Below are 16,620 nucleotides of genomic sequence, written 5' to 3'. Positions count from 1 at the left end.
TGTGTAAGCTTGTGTGTAATCCTTCATACATATGTGTGCTTGCCACGATGCTGGCATCCTGTGTGAGATTTAAGGATGACAACATAAAACCATGCGGCTGTGGGGAAATGTGTGATGAGTGTGTGAATATACGGAAGCATGTGAGGCCTGCAGTGATTTTTATACAGTGCCGTGTATCAGTAGCACACAAACATACACTCACACATACTGTATGTGACAGCATGATATATAGTCACCCACTCCCTTCCTTTCGTTCCCACTCCCTTTATATATGTGTGTGTGCGTGTTCTGCCACTAACCTACTTTCGACAGAGCATACACATTGCTCAGGAGAAGAAAATACCGCAATACTCTCACACCCCTCTGTCATTCCCTTGCTTTATTCCTCATTCAGCACTCCTATGCTCTTTGTCTCTGCCCTCTCTCGCTGTTGTTTCCCTCCCTCTGCTACCCCCCCTCCCCCATCTGTCTTTTATTCCTCACCACTCACTCTTTTCAATCATGTCTGTGCCCACAGGACAGTTTTTTTCTTTCTCTATTCCTCTCTTTCCCACTCTCCTCTCTCTTTCATTTAGCCCTCCATATATTTCCCCTCCTGTCCAACCTTTCCCCCCCCCCGTCCCCTCTATGTCTCCTGCTCTCTGTGTCCTCGTGCGTTTGCTGATGCGGCATCTCATGCGGATATTGAATGGAGATGGCGTGATAGAGATAGGGATGATTGATGGGCAGACTCTGTGAGAGAAAGGTGGACTGAGGAGAGATGGGGAGTAGAGAAAGCGGGAGAGACAGAGAAACAAGTGGGTGGATATAGCAGCGAGGAAAAAAACTGACAAAATGAGATAGAGATGGAGGGGTAGAAGAATTGTAAGAGGGGAGATTAAATGGGAGAAAGAGACAGAGAGGGGAGGCTTAACAGGGCAGGTAGAGAGAGAAATAAATCAGTGAGAAACAGGAAGGTGAGGAGAGAGAGAAGACATGAAGACCGTATGGAGCGGTGATGGACAAGGTTAAGAAAAGGCCAGCAAAATTGTGTGTGTGTGTGTCATTTGGCTCCAGTGGCGTACTTTGAGGGCCTCACTTCCCTTTTCTTGGCGAGACATCTCTGTCTACGACCTACTACTGTCCCCATCACAGTATACACACACACACACACACACACACACACACACACACACACACACACACACACACAGATGCACACCTAGACAGATAATAAAAAGCAAGCATATGCAGAACCACGGGTAGAGCGAGAAACACAGGGGAGGCAAGAGAGAGAGAGAGACCGAGGACAAAGAAAACATTAAAATGATGAAGGGTGGGAGAATGGTGAGAGAGTAACATACTCCCATCTCTCTCTCTCTCTCTCTCTCTCTCTCTCTGTCACCCCCTAAATCTTCCCTTGCTTTTAACTCTGTCATGTTGCTATATATAGCCGTTGAGGAATGAGGAAGAGGAGATTCATTATTGAAAGGTTCATGGCAGAGTGTGAGTGATTTATTCATATTCTGAATTTGTATATGTGCGTAGGGCTGTGCAATATTAAAAAAAATCATATCCCAATATAGGTCTTTTCATATCCCAATAACGATATATATCCTGATATAGAATATTTTATGTAAATTCAATAAAATGTCATGAGTTACTGTTACTGAATTAATTTCCAACATTAATTAACTCATCACATTTCTCTGCATCATAAAGGCAGGGCTCTCAAGTTTTATCATAAAAGTTTGGAGTGAGATAACGCGTGTTAGAGGAGGAGCCACTCAAATATTTGTAGCAGCAGCCCCTCAGCCCCAGCCAATTCTCTCAAGTTTTTACTAACAGTTAAATTTGACCTATAGTTTATAATTGACCCGAACAAATAGAAATGATAAAAATATCTGATAAAAGACTATTGATACTTATATTTCCAAATTACAAATCTAGCCTATCAAGATTTGGCCCCAAACAAGCCCAATGAACAGCAGTGCTCAATGTATATCGTACACATAGGCCTACTGTAGTATTGCAGAACTTGCTTCAGTTACTAGTTACTTTAAAAAATAGGCTTTTAGAGAGTTTAAATATGATGTTTTTATATAATTTTAATTACTTAAGAGCTTATACAAGTCCAGCTAGTAGAACTATATCAGTTAGGCTAATTGACAGAAACTGAATTAGCATCTATTGATTTTGAGGTTTGGCAAAACAAGCATGCAAGGTGTCGCGCTCTCTCACTATTTTCAGAATTTATTACAATCGATTAATGGAGAAAATAATCAGCTGATTAATACTAAAAATAATCATTAATAGCAATCTGATAAAAAATAGTTCAACCACAACCAACTACATTAATGCATGAGGAATAATAATCTAATGATATGATATATAGGCTAATAGAATATCAGTCATATGGGACATTTTTCTTTCTGCTTTGAGTAGGCTACTTTTATTTTTAATAGGCTACTTCTACATTTTCCTGCTTATAGCCTAATAACATACTTTTACTTAACTTTTTCAATGCAGTACTTTTATTAAAAGAAAAAAGGATCTGAATATGCCTAAGTAACTTTGTTCACCACTGGGTGAGAGAGCCAAAGTTTCTGGTTGTAAGAGGTTGGAGAGTTTTTGTCTGCATCAGTAATCATTTAGCATGAATTTGGCTACAGGATACTCCACAACATCAGCTGCTCTCACTGTCTTTGATCACAGGCAAGTGAGTTCGTCAAAGAAGACAGTTACCGCATCCATCGGGTCTTGAGCTTCCAACCTCCACTCCGTGTGTGCACGCGCATCCATGTTGCCTGGTAACGAACGTGCTTTCAGCGGGATCACGGAATTTATCCGGAAGCAACACATTTTAATTTCTGATCGGCTTAACGGCTCTGGCGTTTAGTACAGAGTAAGCTATGAACTCGGCAGAAAAATGATCGTCCAGTAATTGTATATAGCGGGACAACTTCGAGGACGTTATCTCTTAACTTACTTACTTACTTAAATACAAGGTGTGGCGTGTGAACTGGCTGAAATGCGTGTGTCTCACGGTGAATGCGTGAGACTTGAGAGCTCTGATAAAGGTGGGATAATTTTTGCAATTCTGGAGAAATCTAAATCAACACAACAAATACCATGATATAGGGTGAACAACGACACAGCATGTAATGTAACTAACGTTAGCTACGTTGTGGGTTAGCAAACAGTCGCTATTTGCTACTGCATCGCTTACTAGAGGATCAGACACAACACAGCAGCTCAGCAGAGGTACGATATTCACAGCTCTCCTGCTGTTATAGCTAACATCACAACAACAGCATGTATTGGTGAACTAGAAAATAAACTGAATGTCCGTGGGCAAGCCATTAAAAGTTACCTGACACACATATCATGACTGGAACTGCTGGATTAATGTTGCGTGGCTCAACAGACTTCTCTCTTTGGTGTTAGCTCCTCGTTTTAGCTTGTCCTGCCGCTCAGTATTATCCAGTTATGAGTAAACTTCACTCTCTTCCACGTTTGTTTATCCTGAATGCAAATTTATTTTCCGCAACACCGGCATATGTGGGAAAAACGGACTGCGGTGAGGTTTATAGGTGATAGTTTCAAGTTGGATATTAGTTTTACGTTCGATGTTTGAGAGATTTAGAATATCCAACGTAAAACTAGCTTCACCCCCTCGCGGAAAGATTACAGTAAAGTGTGGAATTTGCGACACAATGAAATAAATGCACAATTGTTAACGATTGTCAAACGATAGATATCGTCATATCGCACAGCCTTGTGTGTGTGTGTGAGTGTGTAAAGCCAGTGTAATGAGGGTGCAGATCATGTGGCATCTTGAAACAATGCAGGGACAAAATGTGCCAAATGATCATTGTGTGTGTGTATATATATATATACACACACACATTTAATAGTTATTCCGCTTGGGGAACATTTCTAATACACAATACACATATGCACACATTTGTCCCTTTGTCCCTGTACTTCTATTTTGGTCTCTCTCCCTCCTCTCTCTTTCCCTTTTTCAGTCAGCTACACCCTGCCCTCTCATGGCCCAACACATACGCACGTGCATATACATACATACATACTGTACATACGTGTACACGCATTCCCATTTATACACACACATAGCTGGGCGGGGCAGGGAGGCTAATTGAATGGCACCCTGGGTGTTTGAGTAATGTGCGCCTGGTAGGAGTGGTCCAACAAACGCACACACACTCATACACATTGTGGGCTTGCAAGAGGCTAGAGCAGCTTTTTCAACATACACATGTACACTGAGGTCTACACATGCACGCAAGCATGTACAGAACACGTAACTAACATGTTTTACACGTGCACACATGTGGTGTGTTTCCATAAATAGCATCCTCTTCCTTTCTCTCTCTTCGCCATTCAATTTTTTCCCCTCCTCCCAACTGCCATGGGGATGGCTGCTCCCGAAGGAAGCAAGCATGTAGGAAAAAGGTGAAGCAGAGGAGAAAAGAAAGAATAGGATAGGAAAAGAGTGGGTTTGTTTCGAGTGGCTGGAAAATACAAATTACAACCCCCCCCCCAAGCAAAAACTCATGAAATACCATGATATATGGACACATAATCATAATATTAATTATGAAAGTCAAGCTACTCTGTTTTCCCTTTATTCTCTTCTTTCTGTCCTTGCCTTTTTTCCTCCTCTATCCATTCGTTCCTCTCCCTTTCTCTTGATTACTCATTCATCTCCTTCACACATTTACACTCACATCCTTTCTCTCAGTCCCTCTCTCTCTCTCTCCACTCTTCTCTTTTAAATGTAACTATTCATCTTGTGACCTTAACGAGACAGAAGGATTGATTTAAGAAGACACCACCAGTGTGTGTGTGTGTCTGTGTTTCTGTATGTGTGTTAGAGAGACAGATCGTGACAAACACAATTAGATGTACATAGAGATACTCCCCCTTTTTATTTCTCTCTCTCTCTCTCTCTTTCTCCCTCCTCCACCGAACTAGCCCTTAGACGCTATGTACATAGAGTCAAACGGTGATGTCGCAACAAATCTCACTCTGTGTCCAGGCACATTATCACACACTAACACTTTAACATAGCCTGCGTCTTCTGTGTGTGTGTGTTTGCCTGTGTGGGCGGTGTGTTACCAGAACATACACTTAGTGGAACATATTTAACTGACTCATAGTGTTGGCTTGTGGGTCTGTGTGTGTTTGTGTGTGTGTCTAAACAGGTGGTAATGGCAGTGAGACGCCAGACATCAGTCCATTTAAGCTAAAGGCCTGCTGTCTGTCAGACTCGCTTACACTCTTTCAAATTGCATAGATTTGACCTTTGACATGAGAGTGTGATATTATCTTAATTGCTAGATCATTTTTTCACTTAATTCACCACTTAATTCTTATGTATATTAGCAGCCCACTGGGTATGCCAAGGAATTACCAAGAAAATATCACTGAAAAGCAGTGTGGATATTGTTTTTATTTGATATCGGTGTGCAAATATTTCTTTCAACAATCTGCCTTTTGCTTTCCACAGACACATTCTTGTAAATGCAGTAACTAATGAATAAATGATAGAAAGTCCCCATGGAGTAAATTTTCTGATTAGATTTTTGTGGCAATTTACTGCGTACATCTGCATATCAAGTAGGCTAGGTAATCTTGGTCCTTGTAATGCTGAGAAAACTGCTATTTAAAGCAGCCCAAGTGTTTTTATTTTTTTACAATGCTAGATCATATAATAGAAGTTCAAATCTGCACCTTGCATGCAAGTGAAATTAATCTATATTGTAGATCTGTGTAATATTGAAATGATACAAATGTAGGAAACAAATGTGTGAAGACAGGTACAAATTTGTGTTTTTTATAATTTAACTTAACTTAAGACTAATATAATGTAATAATATTACCTCTTGTTGGAAAGTTACAAAGGTGAGCAAATTGTGCCATTATTATGTTCTAAAAAACACTTAAAATGTTAAGCTGTATTGCTGTTTTTTCAGTGTTTAATTTGAGATCGAAATTGTTTATCTCTCAAGAAGTGTTTCTTCCTTGACCGACCCGCCTCACTCCATTTGAGTGGATGATTCTAGCTACCATCATTGCCAACTGCATCGTCCTGGCTCTGGAGCAACATTTGCCTGATGGGGACAAGACTCCGCTGTCTGAGCGCCTGGTGAGTTCAACAGACGTGATACAGTATGAGAGACATATGTAAACATGATTAAAATGCAGGCAACAGTATTGATTTTACTTCAGTGAAGATGCATGCGGCTACTCTAGTAAACGAGAGTAAAGGATTTGTTTCATCTTGCCAAAAATGTAATGTCCAAATGTTCTGTGCACTACATGTCTTTAGAAAAATACATATAACTACAGATAACATAGAAATAAGCAGTATATACACACACAATATTTATAAACACACAGATTCACAAGGGAACATGCAAATGTTTGTATCAAATGTAAGCCTGCATCTATAGTTATGAAGTTAGAAAACAAAGATGCACTCATATTCTCTCCCATCTCTACATAGCCACACTAAAGTTAGTGCCCACATCAAGTTGACGCATATTTAAAAAAACAAACAAAAAAAGGTTTACTTCTGAACACAACTTCATCCAGCTATTGATGGCTGTCACTTTGTCTCTCTGTATTTTTCCCTCTTAACCCTCCTTCCTCCTCTCCCTCTCTCTCTTCTCAGGATGATACAGAGCCGTACTTCATAGGGATCTTCTGCTTTGAGTCTGGAATAAAGATCCTGGCACTTGGTTTTGCCTTCCACAAGAACTCCTACCTGAGGAATGGGTGGAATGTCATGGACTTTGTGGTGGTGCTCACAGGGTGAGTGGCAAGCGAAAAGACACGAGCTATCACAAATACACACACACAGGAACACAATTACGAGCACAGAATGTACCTACATGAACACAGTTATGAATACACGAGGTCAGAATCAAATGTGGTTTTCCCTCTGATTTATTCAAGTAAAACTAGACAAAATGAAGTAGTTTGTCATGTGTTTTAGAGTGTGTTTGTGCAAGTGTGTGTTTGTGACTCATGCGTGTCCTGTCCCTGCTCCTTTGCCCTAATGAATAGCCCCATTGTGGGCAAGGCAGCAGTCAGATCACAGCAGAACTGCAGGCAGCCAGCAACCTGGGAAGCTAACAAATGTCACCACAATATACACAGAGATAAAGGGGGTGGGGGCACAGAGAGATATAAGAAAATTTACATGTGCTGGTAGCTAAGTAGAGATAGGCAATGGGAACGAATGGGAAGAGAAAATGCAGGAGAGTGCAGGAAGTGAAGGAAAACAAGCATGTGAGTGAAAAAAAAAAGCGAGGGGTTGCAGTTCAATAACTCCAACATGAAAAAGGATTCCAACTGACACCTTTAACAGCAGAACAGCACAACGTGTAACGACCAACAATAGTAATGTGGGTTGTTCTAGATGCCAAGTGCAAAGTAAAAAAAAAAGCAAAGTTTTGAATAGGGCAACTGTGATATTTCAGTTTGAACGTTCAATGAGAAAGCAAGGGTAAAGGGAAGAAATTGGATGCAGCCTGAGGACTGTGACAGGCACGGTATCAACGAGACTGAGTTAAGAAGCATGGTAGAGTTATACAATATAGTTAATAATCATAGAAAACGATCGGAGTAAATAGATAATTAGTTGGGTGGATAGAAATAAAAAGAGGAGCAGAACAATAATTTGCAAACACATGCAAACAAGATTACATTTTGTTATATTTCAGTGGTGCACTGATTTGTCTGTTGAGCTCTCCATCCTTCCATATGTCATTCCTTCTTTAAAGACACAGTAAGCTTCCTTTTTGTGCAGCATGTTTACAACTGTCACGTACTGCTGTACCGATGCAGTTTGTGTTTAAAGATTAATGGGATTGCTTGAGTGAATGGTTAGTGAGAAGAGGAAACTCGGTAATAAATACCTGTAAATATCTTATTGCTGACGTAAGAATACTCTCGGTTAACAAAAGCACAAACCTGATGTTGTCTCAAATTTTCTGCAGCACATCTTAATCTTTTCACCAAGCTTAAGGATTCGTTATTGATCCCTGTTTAAAAATTTAACAACATACTTAAAGCCTGTTTCTCTTGTTTGAAACTTTGCAAATGTCACAGTGCACTCAGCCTGTCTATTAAAATAGCAAAGCATTCTGACTGCAGTAATAACGTTATCCTGGGTCATTCACTCACCTGACAAGTCACATGGTGAAACTATGTTACGATAGACTCTATGTCCACTGAAATTATTGTGTGGGAGTGCTGGCACTGATTAAAATGTCGAGGTCATTGCATGATTATGTGCGGGGATGCTGTGATTTGGAGAGTTTCATGGGTTATATAAACCTTGCACATCTTTGCTGACAAAGCACCAAAGCAACAGAGAAATAAGTGATTCCCCCCCCCCACACACACACACTCACACACACACACACACACACACACACACACACACACACACTCTGAGTGAGTGAGCACTCAGTCTGGCAGTATGTCCTTATGCTATAATAAGAGCAATCATGAAGCCAAGCTCATCTCAGCATGGCACAACACAGTGACTGTAAGAGAGAAGAGGTGTGAGAAGAGGAGTCTCAGCAAGACAGCAGGAAGTAGTGAGATGCAGAGAGAACAAGGAAGCGAGGCAGACCTTAAAACTTCCAGTAAATGCCTGGTACCCCCCTCCTCTCCCTTGTATAATAGGAAATCTTTATGTTTTGACAGTGAAACCCTTCCCAGTAAGCGTGACACAGCAGTTAAATCATCAATGTCTTCTATAGGCACTGGTATTGTTGTAGTGGAGATGTTTTTCCAACGTGCAAGCAGAAACAACACATTCTCACCCGCAACTCGTCACTTAAACATACAGTACCCCTTGGTGTTGCTGTTTAACGCCCTGGATACCCCTTTAGCGCATATTTGCATATGGCTCCGCGGTCAAGTTAGTAATAATAAATATGGAACATCCGATTAACCTTTAAAAATAAAACTAATGGTTAACATTGTGAAACGTCGCAGTTTGGTTAGGTTTAGGAAAAGATCGTGGTTTGCTTTAAAATAAAGTTAGCTTGCGTAATTTAACTTACGTAAAGTCTTGGAAACTGGGGAATGCCGTGTAGGTTGGGACTTTTTTTGGCTGCATTCCCAATATTTTCAAGAAATCCCAGCTAGGACCTGGAAGACAACCATCATTTTTATTGGCCATACACCAGACTGGCCTCGCCAAGCGCCAAGGCCGCGCCCCCCTTATGTGTGAGAGAATCACTCTTTCACATAACTAGAGAAACATGGAAAATGCCGAAAAGCTGTAGCAGGTTGTAAAATAACTACACACTGTAAGAAAATGCCTGAAAATTCACTGTTAGTGTGGTAAATAGCTAAATAATGCTGATGACAGTTACTGCTGATGGACAGCTAGCTTGAGTGGGAGGTCATACAGCATTGCAGCATAAGACTGTCGTCTCCAACTAGATTGCAGCCTAGCCTAGCTTAAACAGTTGGCTATTAACAGGTTGATTATTTACAGACAACACAGAAGACACTGGTGATTCAATCAGATGTCCGGATTAGCAATAACTGGCCACTGTGTTGGGTCATTGATCCACTTGGACAGGGGAAGGCTGAAGGTGCATGACAGCTGAATGTGATGTGAAAGCTCAGGTTCAGGCAAGGTTGAATAAAAAAACATTAGACTTGCCTATAAAACAAAACTTTGGTTAAAACAAAAATGAATACATGGACTTTGTTATACAATACACCTCAAATTGACATCTATAGGATCTTTGGTTTTCTACCCACCACGTGCCGGTCTGATGTATTAAACATTCCTCCAGACAATCGATGGAAGTTAGGATTTAAATCTGTCTTCTCTCTCTCGTGCTTTCTGTCTCTGTAGCATCAATTGGTCCATCGGTAGATGTGATTCAGATGTGACCTGTCTGATGGCCTTGGGGTGATCACTGCTCCACCAGTACTGATTGCTATTAGGCATTCAATTAAGATAAAGATCATAGTGTGTGACAAGTGCACCAAAAATGGTTTCTCAATGCCTGAGGCAAGAAATTTTGTGCTAAAAATATGATTTATTGTGGATATACTGTCTAAGAAGTGACAAATCACCCTGGGCGCCCATGAAAAGTCAGTGGAATTGACACACTATCTCTGATTTGGTGAAAACATGTCATGAGGCACAATTTTACCTTCAGATTTAGAGTAACGCAAGTGAAGGAAGATGTAATAAAGGAGTAAAAATAAAGAAAACAAAAGGATAATAGACAAAGGAGCATAACTAAAGCACTAATGCTTTTTTTTCAAGTAAACAATATATTTATCTAAACAACAGTCATAGAACACACCCCGTAGTCTTCATCTCTGTCAGTCAGCTGTGTTGTTGTCATTTCGAACTAAAGCAGGAAGCTGCCGCAAGATGTACAGACAAAGAATTTGCTGCAGAACATACAGCACACATACTGTATATTCCCATGATACATTATGTACACTGACCGAAGCCGACACATTTTACACTCGCACTCACTCACACACACTACACACACATTCTTTGTTGTGCTCACCATGAATGGTGGTTGTGTTTTTAGCTGTGCAGCTCTTTGAAGATGAAAAGCTACTTGGCCTTTCAAGCCACCTCTGGCCGAAGCCTTTGATAACACACTGACCAATGCATGCACACACACATGCGCGTATTTCCACTTCAAACATTCCTTTCCATTTCCTACTAAGTCCTAAGGCACTTGCGTAGACAAACACACAGATGGCACTTAACATGTCTGAATAGATTAGCTATTCACTCTGCAACCTTGTTGGATCTCAGCCGATTTGTGTGCCGCCAAAGTGTGTGTGTGTGTGTTTGTGTGTGTTGACCTATCTCTTGTAGTAAATTGCCTGAGTGATTTGGCCCTGTATAAGCTAGTTGTTTTTTATGCCCTGTATTGATTATTAGTCCAATTACCCTTAGTTTACAGCCATTCTTCGCCTTCCATCCTCTCCTCCGTTCCTCCTTCTTGTACCCTTGTTCAGGTTCTTCTGATTAGATACGACTGTTACAGGGTAGTGAAGAAAGGAAGCAAGGAAGGTGCTTTTAGCGAACTTGTAATCTATTTTTACAGTGTAAATGACAGTAAGAATAACGATTGATCTGTTTTCTTAATGGTCTCCTTCACCCTACTTGAATCATATTATTTTGAAATAGTATGTTTCCCAGTTTAAAATGTGTTTTGAGTTTACTGTGAAAAATGATGAAAAATGATTGCAGCTCCCATCAGCTGTACCATTCAGATAATTAAATACGGTATAGGACAGTCTGCAGGCACTACATTCAGCTCTATCACTGTTGAGAGTCACGTGGATATGAAGCTACGGGTGTGACATTTTCTTCACCTGTTTGGATGTTACACAATGTTAAATTGTCACAGTGTCACAGTGGGATTTTAATAATCTTATTAACACCTTGACGGCACTCCTTTACAATGAGTTAATATATATTTAGTTAGTTATATATATTTAGTAACAACTTCAGCATGGTTATATCATGGTGGTGAATACATAAGACACTTCCATCCTATAAAGCATAAAGCATGTGAGCAACTGCAGGATCACATCAAACTAAAACAGGGTCATTAAAGGAAAAAAAACACACATAATTATTATTGGATTTTTCCTTACACTATGGGCATACTATTAATAGAAATATAAGTTTTTATTAAAATAGTTGAATTATGGCAATGGAGTAAAACAAGGAGACAAAGGAAGATAAGTTAAGAGTCTGAAGAAGAGATGAAGCAATTTGGTGAGTGATGTGGCCACATTTAACTGAGGAAGGGGCATTCGGGAGGTTGTGAAATTGCAGTATCGCTTAATGTGATTCTCCTTGATCATTTGTGTTCCTCTGCACACAGTGCAGGTTGTATGTCTGTGTGTTTACCTGTGTGTGTGTGTGTGTGTGTGCGTGTGTGCGTGCATGTGTGTATTTAGTTTAAGTGTATAAGATGTACTGTAGACAGCATCTCTGTCCCTGACAGGGAAGGAATTGTTTTGCATTGGTTATTCCAAGTGACCTACTTTCCAGTGTGCATACGTGAATAAAATTATTCTCACTCAATATGTTTGATCTCCAACCAGTGCCTGTTCGCTGTGCAGATGTGTGTGCGTGTGTGTGTGTGTGTGTGTGTGTGTGTGCTTTTGTCATGTAGGTGTCTATATTTGTATGTGTTTGTGTACATGTGTGTTGGTCTGTGTGAGTTGTGATACATTTACATTAAAGAGAGAAGAGAAGAGGAAAAAAACAATCAATCAGGCTCCTCCCTTGGCCCTGTTACCAAGGTGATACAGAGATTCTATCAATGAGCCAAGGTCCCTGTTGCCATGGAAACACTTATGAATGAGAAAGGGCCCAGTAACCGTGGAGACGGTGTGAATGAGGAACTGCCTCATCGGCCCGGCACTGTGACGGCGAATGCTGTTTAGAAACTGAAATATTTATGTCTGTCATCATATTACCACCATCATCATCATTATCGCCATCATCGCCTATGTTATCATCATCGTCTACGTTATCATCATCTTCAATGTTATCAGCATTATTACTAGATTCACAGAAATAGATTACATGAAATAATAAGTAATTGCGGCGAAAGGATTTTTTCTTGATGGTTTCTGTATTGCATCCCCAATAATGCAGAGAGAAACAACTCATTTGTCTTACAGACGTACACGTGTGTATGTGTTTGTTCATATCTGCACACTGTGACATACTTGCTCTGTATTTCCACGTAGATATGATTACTTTCAGAAAACTGCCAGCAGTTTCTCCACACATGCATTCACACCCATACACCTCAATTTAAAGTGTACATATTATGCTTTAAGCCTAATACTTTATGCCCATGGCTAGAACAAGGCTGGCTTGTCATGTTATTTATAGTTCTCCACTGATCTATCAATCTGAAATGTCCTGTCATTCCTCTGTATTTTATATCTATTCGATGCATTTATTTCCCCTTGTCCAGTGCATACTGTATTTGGCCTTCCATATTACCTTCCGCTCTCTCTTTATTGCCATCTTCAGTTGCCTCAGAGCTTGCACTCTGACCTCCTTGTGAAGCAGAGTTCTCAACAATATCATATTGCCATTAAGAACTATATATTTATTGAAAATACAACAACGCATCAGAGTAAGACAATCTAATTCACGTTCCAGATTAAATAACATGAAGCATCTAAATTAGCAATAAGCTAATAGCGATTTTCTCCCAGACGATTGCAGGGTTAGGGTTGCAGTAATAGATCTAAATGGTTTGTATTTCTTTGCTTCTTTCAGAAAACAGGGTTCAGTGAGTTGCTCAAGGGCACTTCTGCATAATTTTTTTAGCTACACACACATCTGAAGTACAGTGCTGCCTCGTGACCAAACCAGGAACCTCTCAGTTACAAGTCAGCCTCTGATGAGCCATTTGATATCACCCAATGTCATTACAAGGACCCTAGCCCACACTAGTGATAGAGCACCTACCACTGGGGGGCTTCCTGGTAATGCAATACAGCATTCAAAGCCACAACTGAGTCTACCTTTACCCATAGATGCTGGGTCGGTATTACTTTTCCCTTCCTGCCAAGCGAAGCAGGCTGACTTCAAACCTGTGATTAAGGCTCTGCTGTGTCACTGGGCCTCTTAGTGGAATAGAGGAAAGTGGAAATGTGTCAGAGAGAGAGGATGATTCACAGTGTGCGTCAGACGAGGGCACTGACTGGAAGTCTGGCGGCACAAGGGAACATCTTAACCCTCTCAAGTACACTCACATGCTGTTTACAAGTCTTTAATCAGATGTTGAGTGGCCATGCAGGTGCTGTAACAAACACCACATCACGTTTACTCTGCAGTCGGGTGACGGATTGCAGGGAAACACTTAAAACATACTGAGAATAAAAATAGGCAGAAAAAAAGCAAGTCAGCATCACTGATTCTCCCCATCTGGCAGTGCTGCCTCTCGCTCTTTTCTTTCTCTTCTACCCTGCCTCTTTGTCCTTCCATCTTCCCTCTCCTTCCGTCACTCCATCTCTCCCTTATTCGTGTTATGGTCCTTCTGTCATCCCGATACGAAACACCCTCTCTCGCCCTGATACACTTCTCTGTCGTACTTCACTTGTCAGTTGTATTGATCAGCTCAGCTCTTACAGGATTTACATACAGTGCTCGCCCAATTGCTTGTAACGACCTGGCACGGGTGTTTGTAAAAGTGTGTGTGTGTGTGTGTGTGTATGAGAGAGAAAGAGGAAAACACAGAGGCTGACTGACACTGACAAGCTTGACTATCTTAAATATTGATTGCCTGTGCACGCTTTTGTGCATTTGTCTCTCTCCCTTTAGGATTCTGTCCACTGTGGGTTCAGATTTCGACTTGCGGACCCTCAGGGCTGTGCGAGTATTGAGGCCCCTCAAACTGGTGTCTGGTATTCCCAGTAAGTCAGAATTCTTCATTTGAACTAACCATGACATTGAAAAATTTGGCCAGCCTCCTGCCTTGATCCCAAACAGTTTCTTTGTCATTCCTCAGTGGAGAAAATTATTTCTTTAATGTGCAGAACAGTTTCAGATTTTATCAAAATAGCATGGAGGAGCATTTTGTGTCAAGATATTATGCAGCTTTTGTGTTGTTCTGCATAATGCACCCAAAATGTTCCAACAAAAGTGGTTCTTCTATGCACTCTCTGCTCCTTTTTTAAATGTTATAGTGGCAGCAGTGTTCCAACACCACTGCAGTGTTATTAATAGCTTGGACGCCACTACAGGGCTGAACAGGCAAACCAAGGCTTACTCATCATAAAAGTCACTGAGCTTCTAGTGAAAACCCAATTTGAGTTGCATTCCAGTATGTGATGAACATTTAAAAAGTGTGATCATTTCACGTTAAATTAATACTTGCCATTGAGACCTTTTTGTTTGTTAGAACACATGTTTGACGGTGAAAAATGGGGGTGGTTTATATTACCTCAACTAAACATGTAGCATGGTTAAAAGTGTAATCTGAGAGTCTTGGTATAAGTGTGTGATACAGTCATATCTTATCTATGGTTTTTCAGTTTCAAACTGTTATTATTATTATGACAGCACTTGCATTGAAGAGTTGGTTTTATGCTTTTTGGTTTTTCCCTTTCCTTTATTGAGTTATATATCTTTTTTTTGCATGTAACAGGTTTGCAAAGTGAAAAAGCCCAAAGTCCACTCCAAAGGGAGTTCCCATCTCCCACAGAAAACTCTGCTCTGAACTGCCTGAAAACAGCTCGTTTGTAGTCCAGCCATTTCCCTTTCATCCCTGTGACGTCACAGAGGATGAAAGCAAAATGCCCGTCATTTAATGCTCGCCAAGCGGCTACTCCAACACGCCCTCAAAAACACCGGTGGAAAAACACTGAGCTGCAGCACAAACCTTGTAGGTACCAAATCCGTGCTGCCTGCCAGATCCCTATCTGCACATGCGCAAAAGTGGTCCTGTCTGTCAAAAAAGATTACCCCAAATGTGCCTGTTCGTAATTACTCGTGTGTTGTTGTCTGTTCTCATCTCAGGGCATCCAATACTGACGCTTTCAGAAAGGCACACAAAGCGTTATTTGATCATAGTAATTGATGCAAAAAGTACCCTTCGGCGTGTGTATGAGACGCCCTGTCTAGATCGGAAGCGCTAGCTAGCTACATTAGTGTAAAAGGCTTTGACAGCTTCCCAAAGCCCATTACCATTACCCTAACCATGACAGGGGTGTGTGCCTAAACCAAAGTCAGCGACTGTATCCATGTTGATCTGCTAACCCTACGGCTGTGCACGTCGGCCTGCTAGCAGCTAGGGTTAGCCTCCTTTGTATTGCTACTTTGTTAGATTGTTGTCATTATTAGAAATTAAAAATGTACTGTTAAATGAGTTTTTTTCATATCTTGAGTTACATCATAGTGTACGATTTAATCTCCAGTGATTAAAAAACATTTTGTTATCTTGATTTGAAAGATTTAGTTGGATCATTTTGAATAGGCAGATTTGCGGTAACCTTCTTTGACTGACCACTTTTGCACATGTGCAGAACTGATCTGGCAGGTGGTACAGATTTGGCACTGACACACGTCTCCTCTCCCTTCCAAACACTAGCTACCCTCCAGGTAGTCAATGGACATAAAGTTGTTACTGTGATGTAGAGACAGAGCCCGGTTATAACTTTATGGATGAAAGATACATGTGTAGATACATGATAGATTAATAACTCACCACTCTGCAACTCTTGCTCCAGTCCATGTTGCTGAACTGGTAAGGGGATATACAGCTGAACCGAAGCCGTGTTTACCGGCTTCTCATTGACGCGCCCTTCTCTGCTTCTGATTGGCTAGTAGTCCTTAACTCCCAACAAAGATCATGTAGAGGCAAGATTTGTCACTCCATAGCTAAAACGAAGCGTTCAACACACAGGGCGAAAAGAGGAGCAGCAGTATGTCAAAAATATGGTGTTTTTTTGAAAATGAAACCATGTAAACCTGTTCTAGTACAACCCCTAAATAAGATTTTGAACCTGAAAATGTGCATAATACCACCTCTTTAAGCAGTGAAAAAAAGGAGTGGAGAGCCT

The 16,620-nt window shown here is 40.8% G+C and overlaps 1 protein-coding gene across 1 annotated transcript in view; it reads left to right on the top strand.

Annotated features, from left to right (window-relative positions):
* The first annotated feature begins 5,970 nt into the window (after positions 1–5,970).
* cacna1aa (calcium channel, voltage-dependent, P/Q type, alpha 1A subunit, a) overlaps positions 5,971–16,620 on the top strand; it is a 71,788-nt gene continuing 61,138 nt past the window's right edge. Inside the window, 3 exon segments of the mRNA XM_038698446.1 lie at positions 5,971–6,151; positions 6,680–6,819; positions 14,381–14,472. Coding sequence (XP_038554374.1) covers positions 6,059–6,151; positions 6,680–6,819; positions 14,381–14,472 — 325 coding nt within the window. The 5' untranslated portion in view covers positions 5,971–6,058.

Source organism: Micropterus salmoides, unplaced genomic scaffold, assembly GCF_014851395.1.
Source record: "Micropterus salmoides isolate LMB-PRFRI ecotype aquatic unplaced genomic scaffold, ASM1485139v1 Ms_hic_scaffold_10, whole genome shotgun sequence".
NCBI lineage: Eukaryota > Metazoa > Chordata > Actinopteri > Centrarchiformes > Centrarchidae > Micropterus > Micropterus salmoides.
This window is presented reverse-complemented; position numbering and strand designations above follow the sequence as displayed.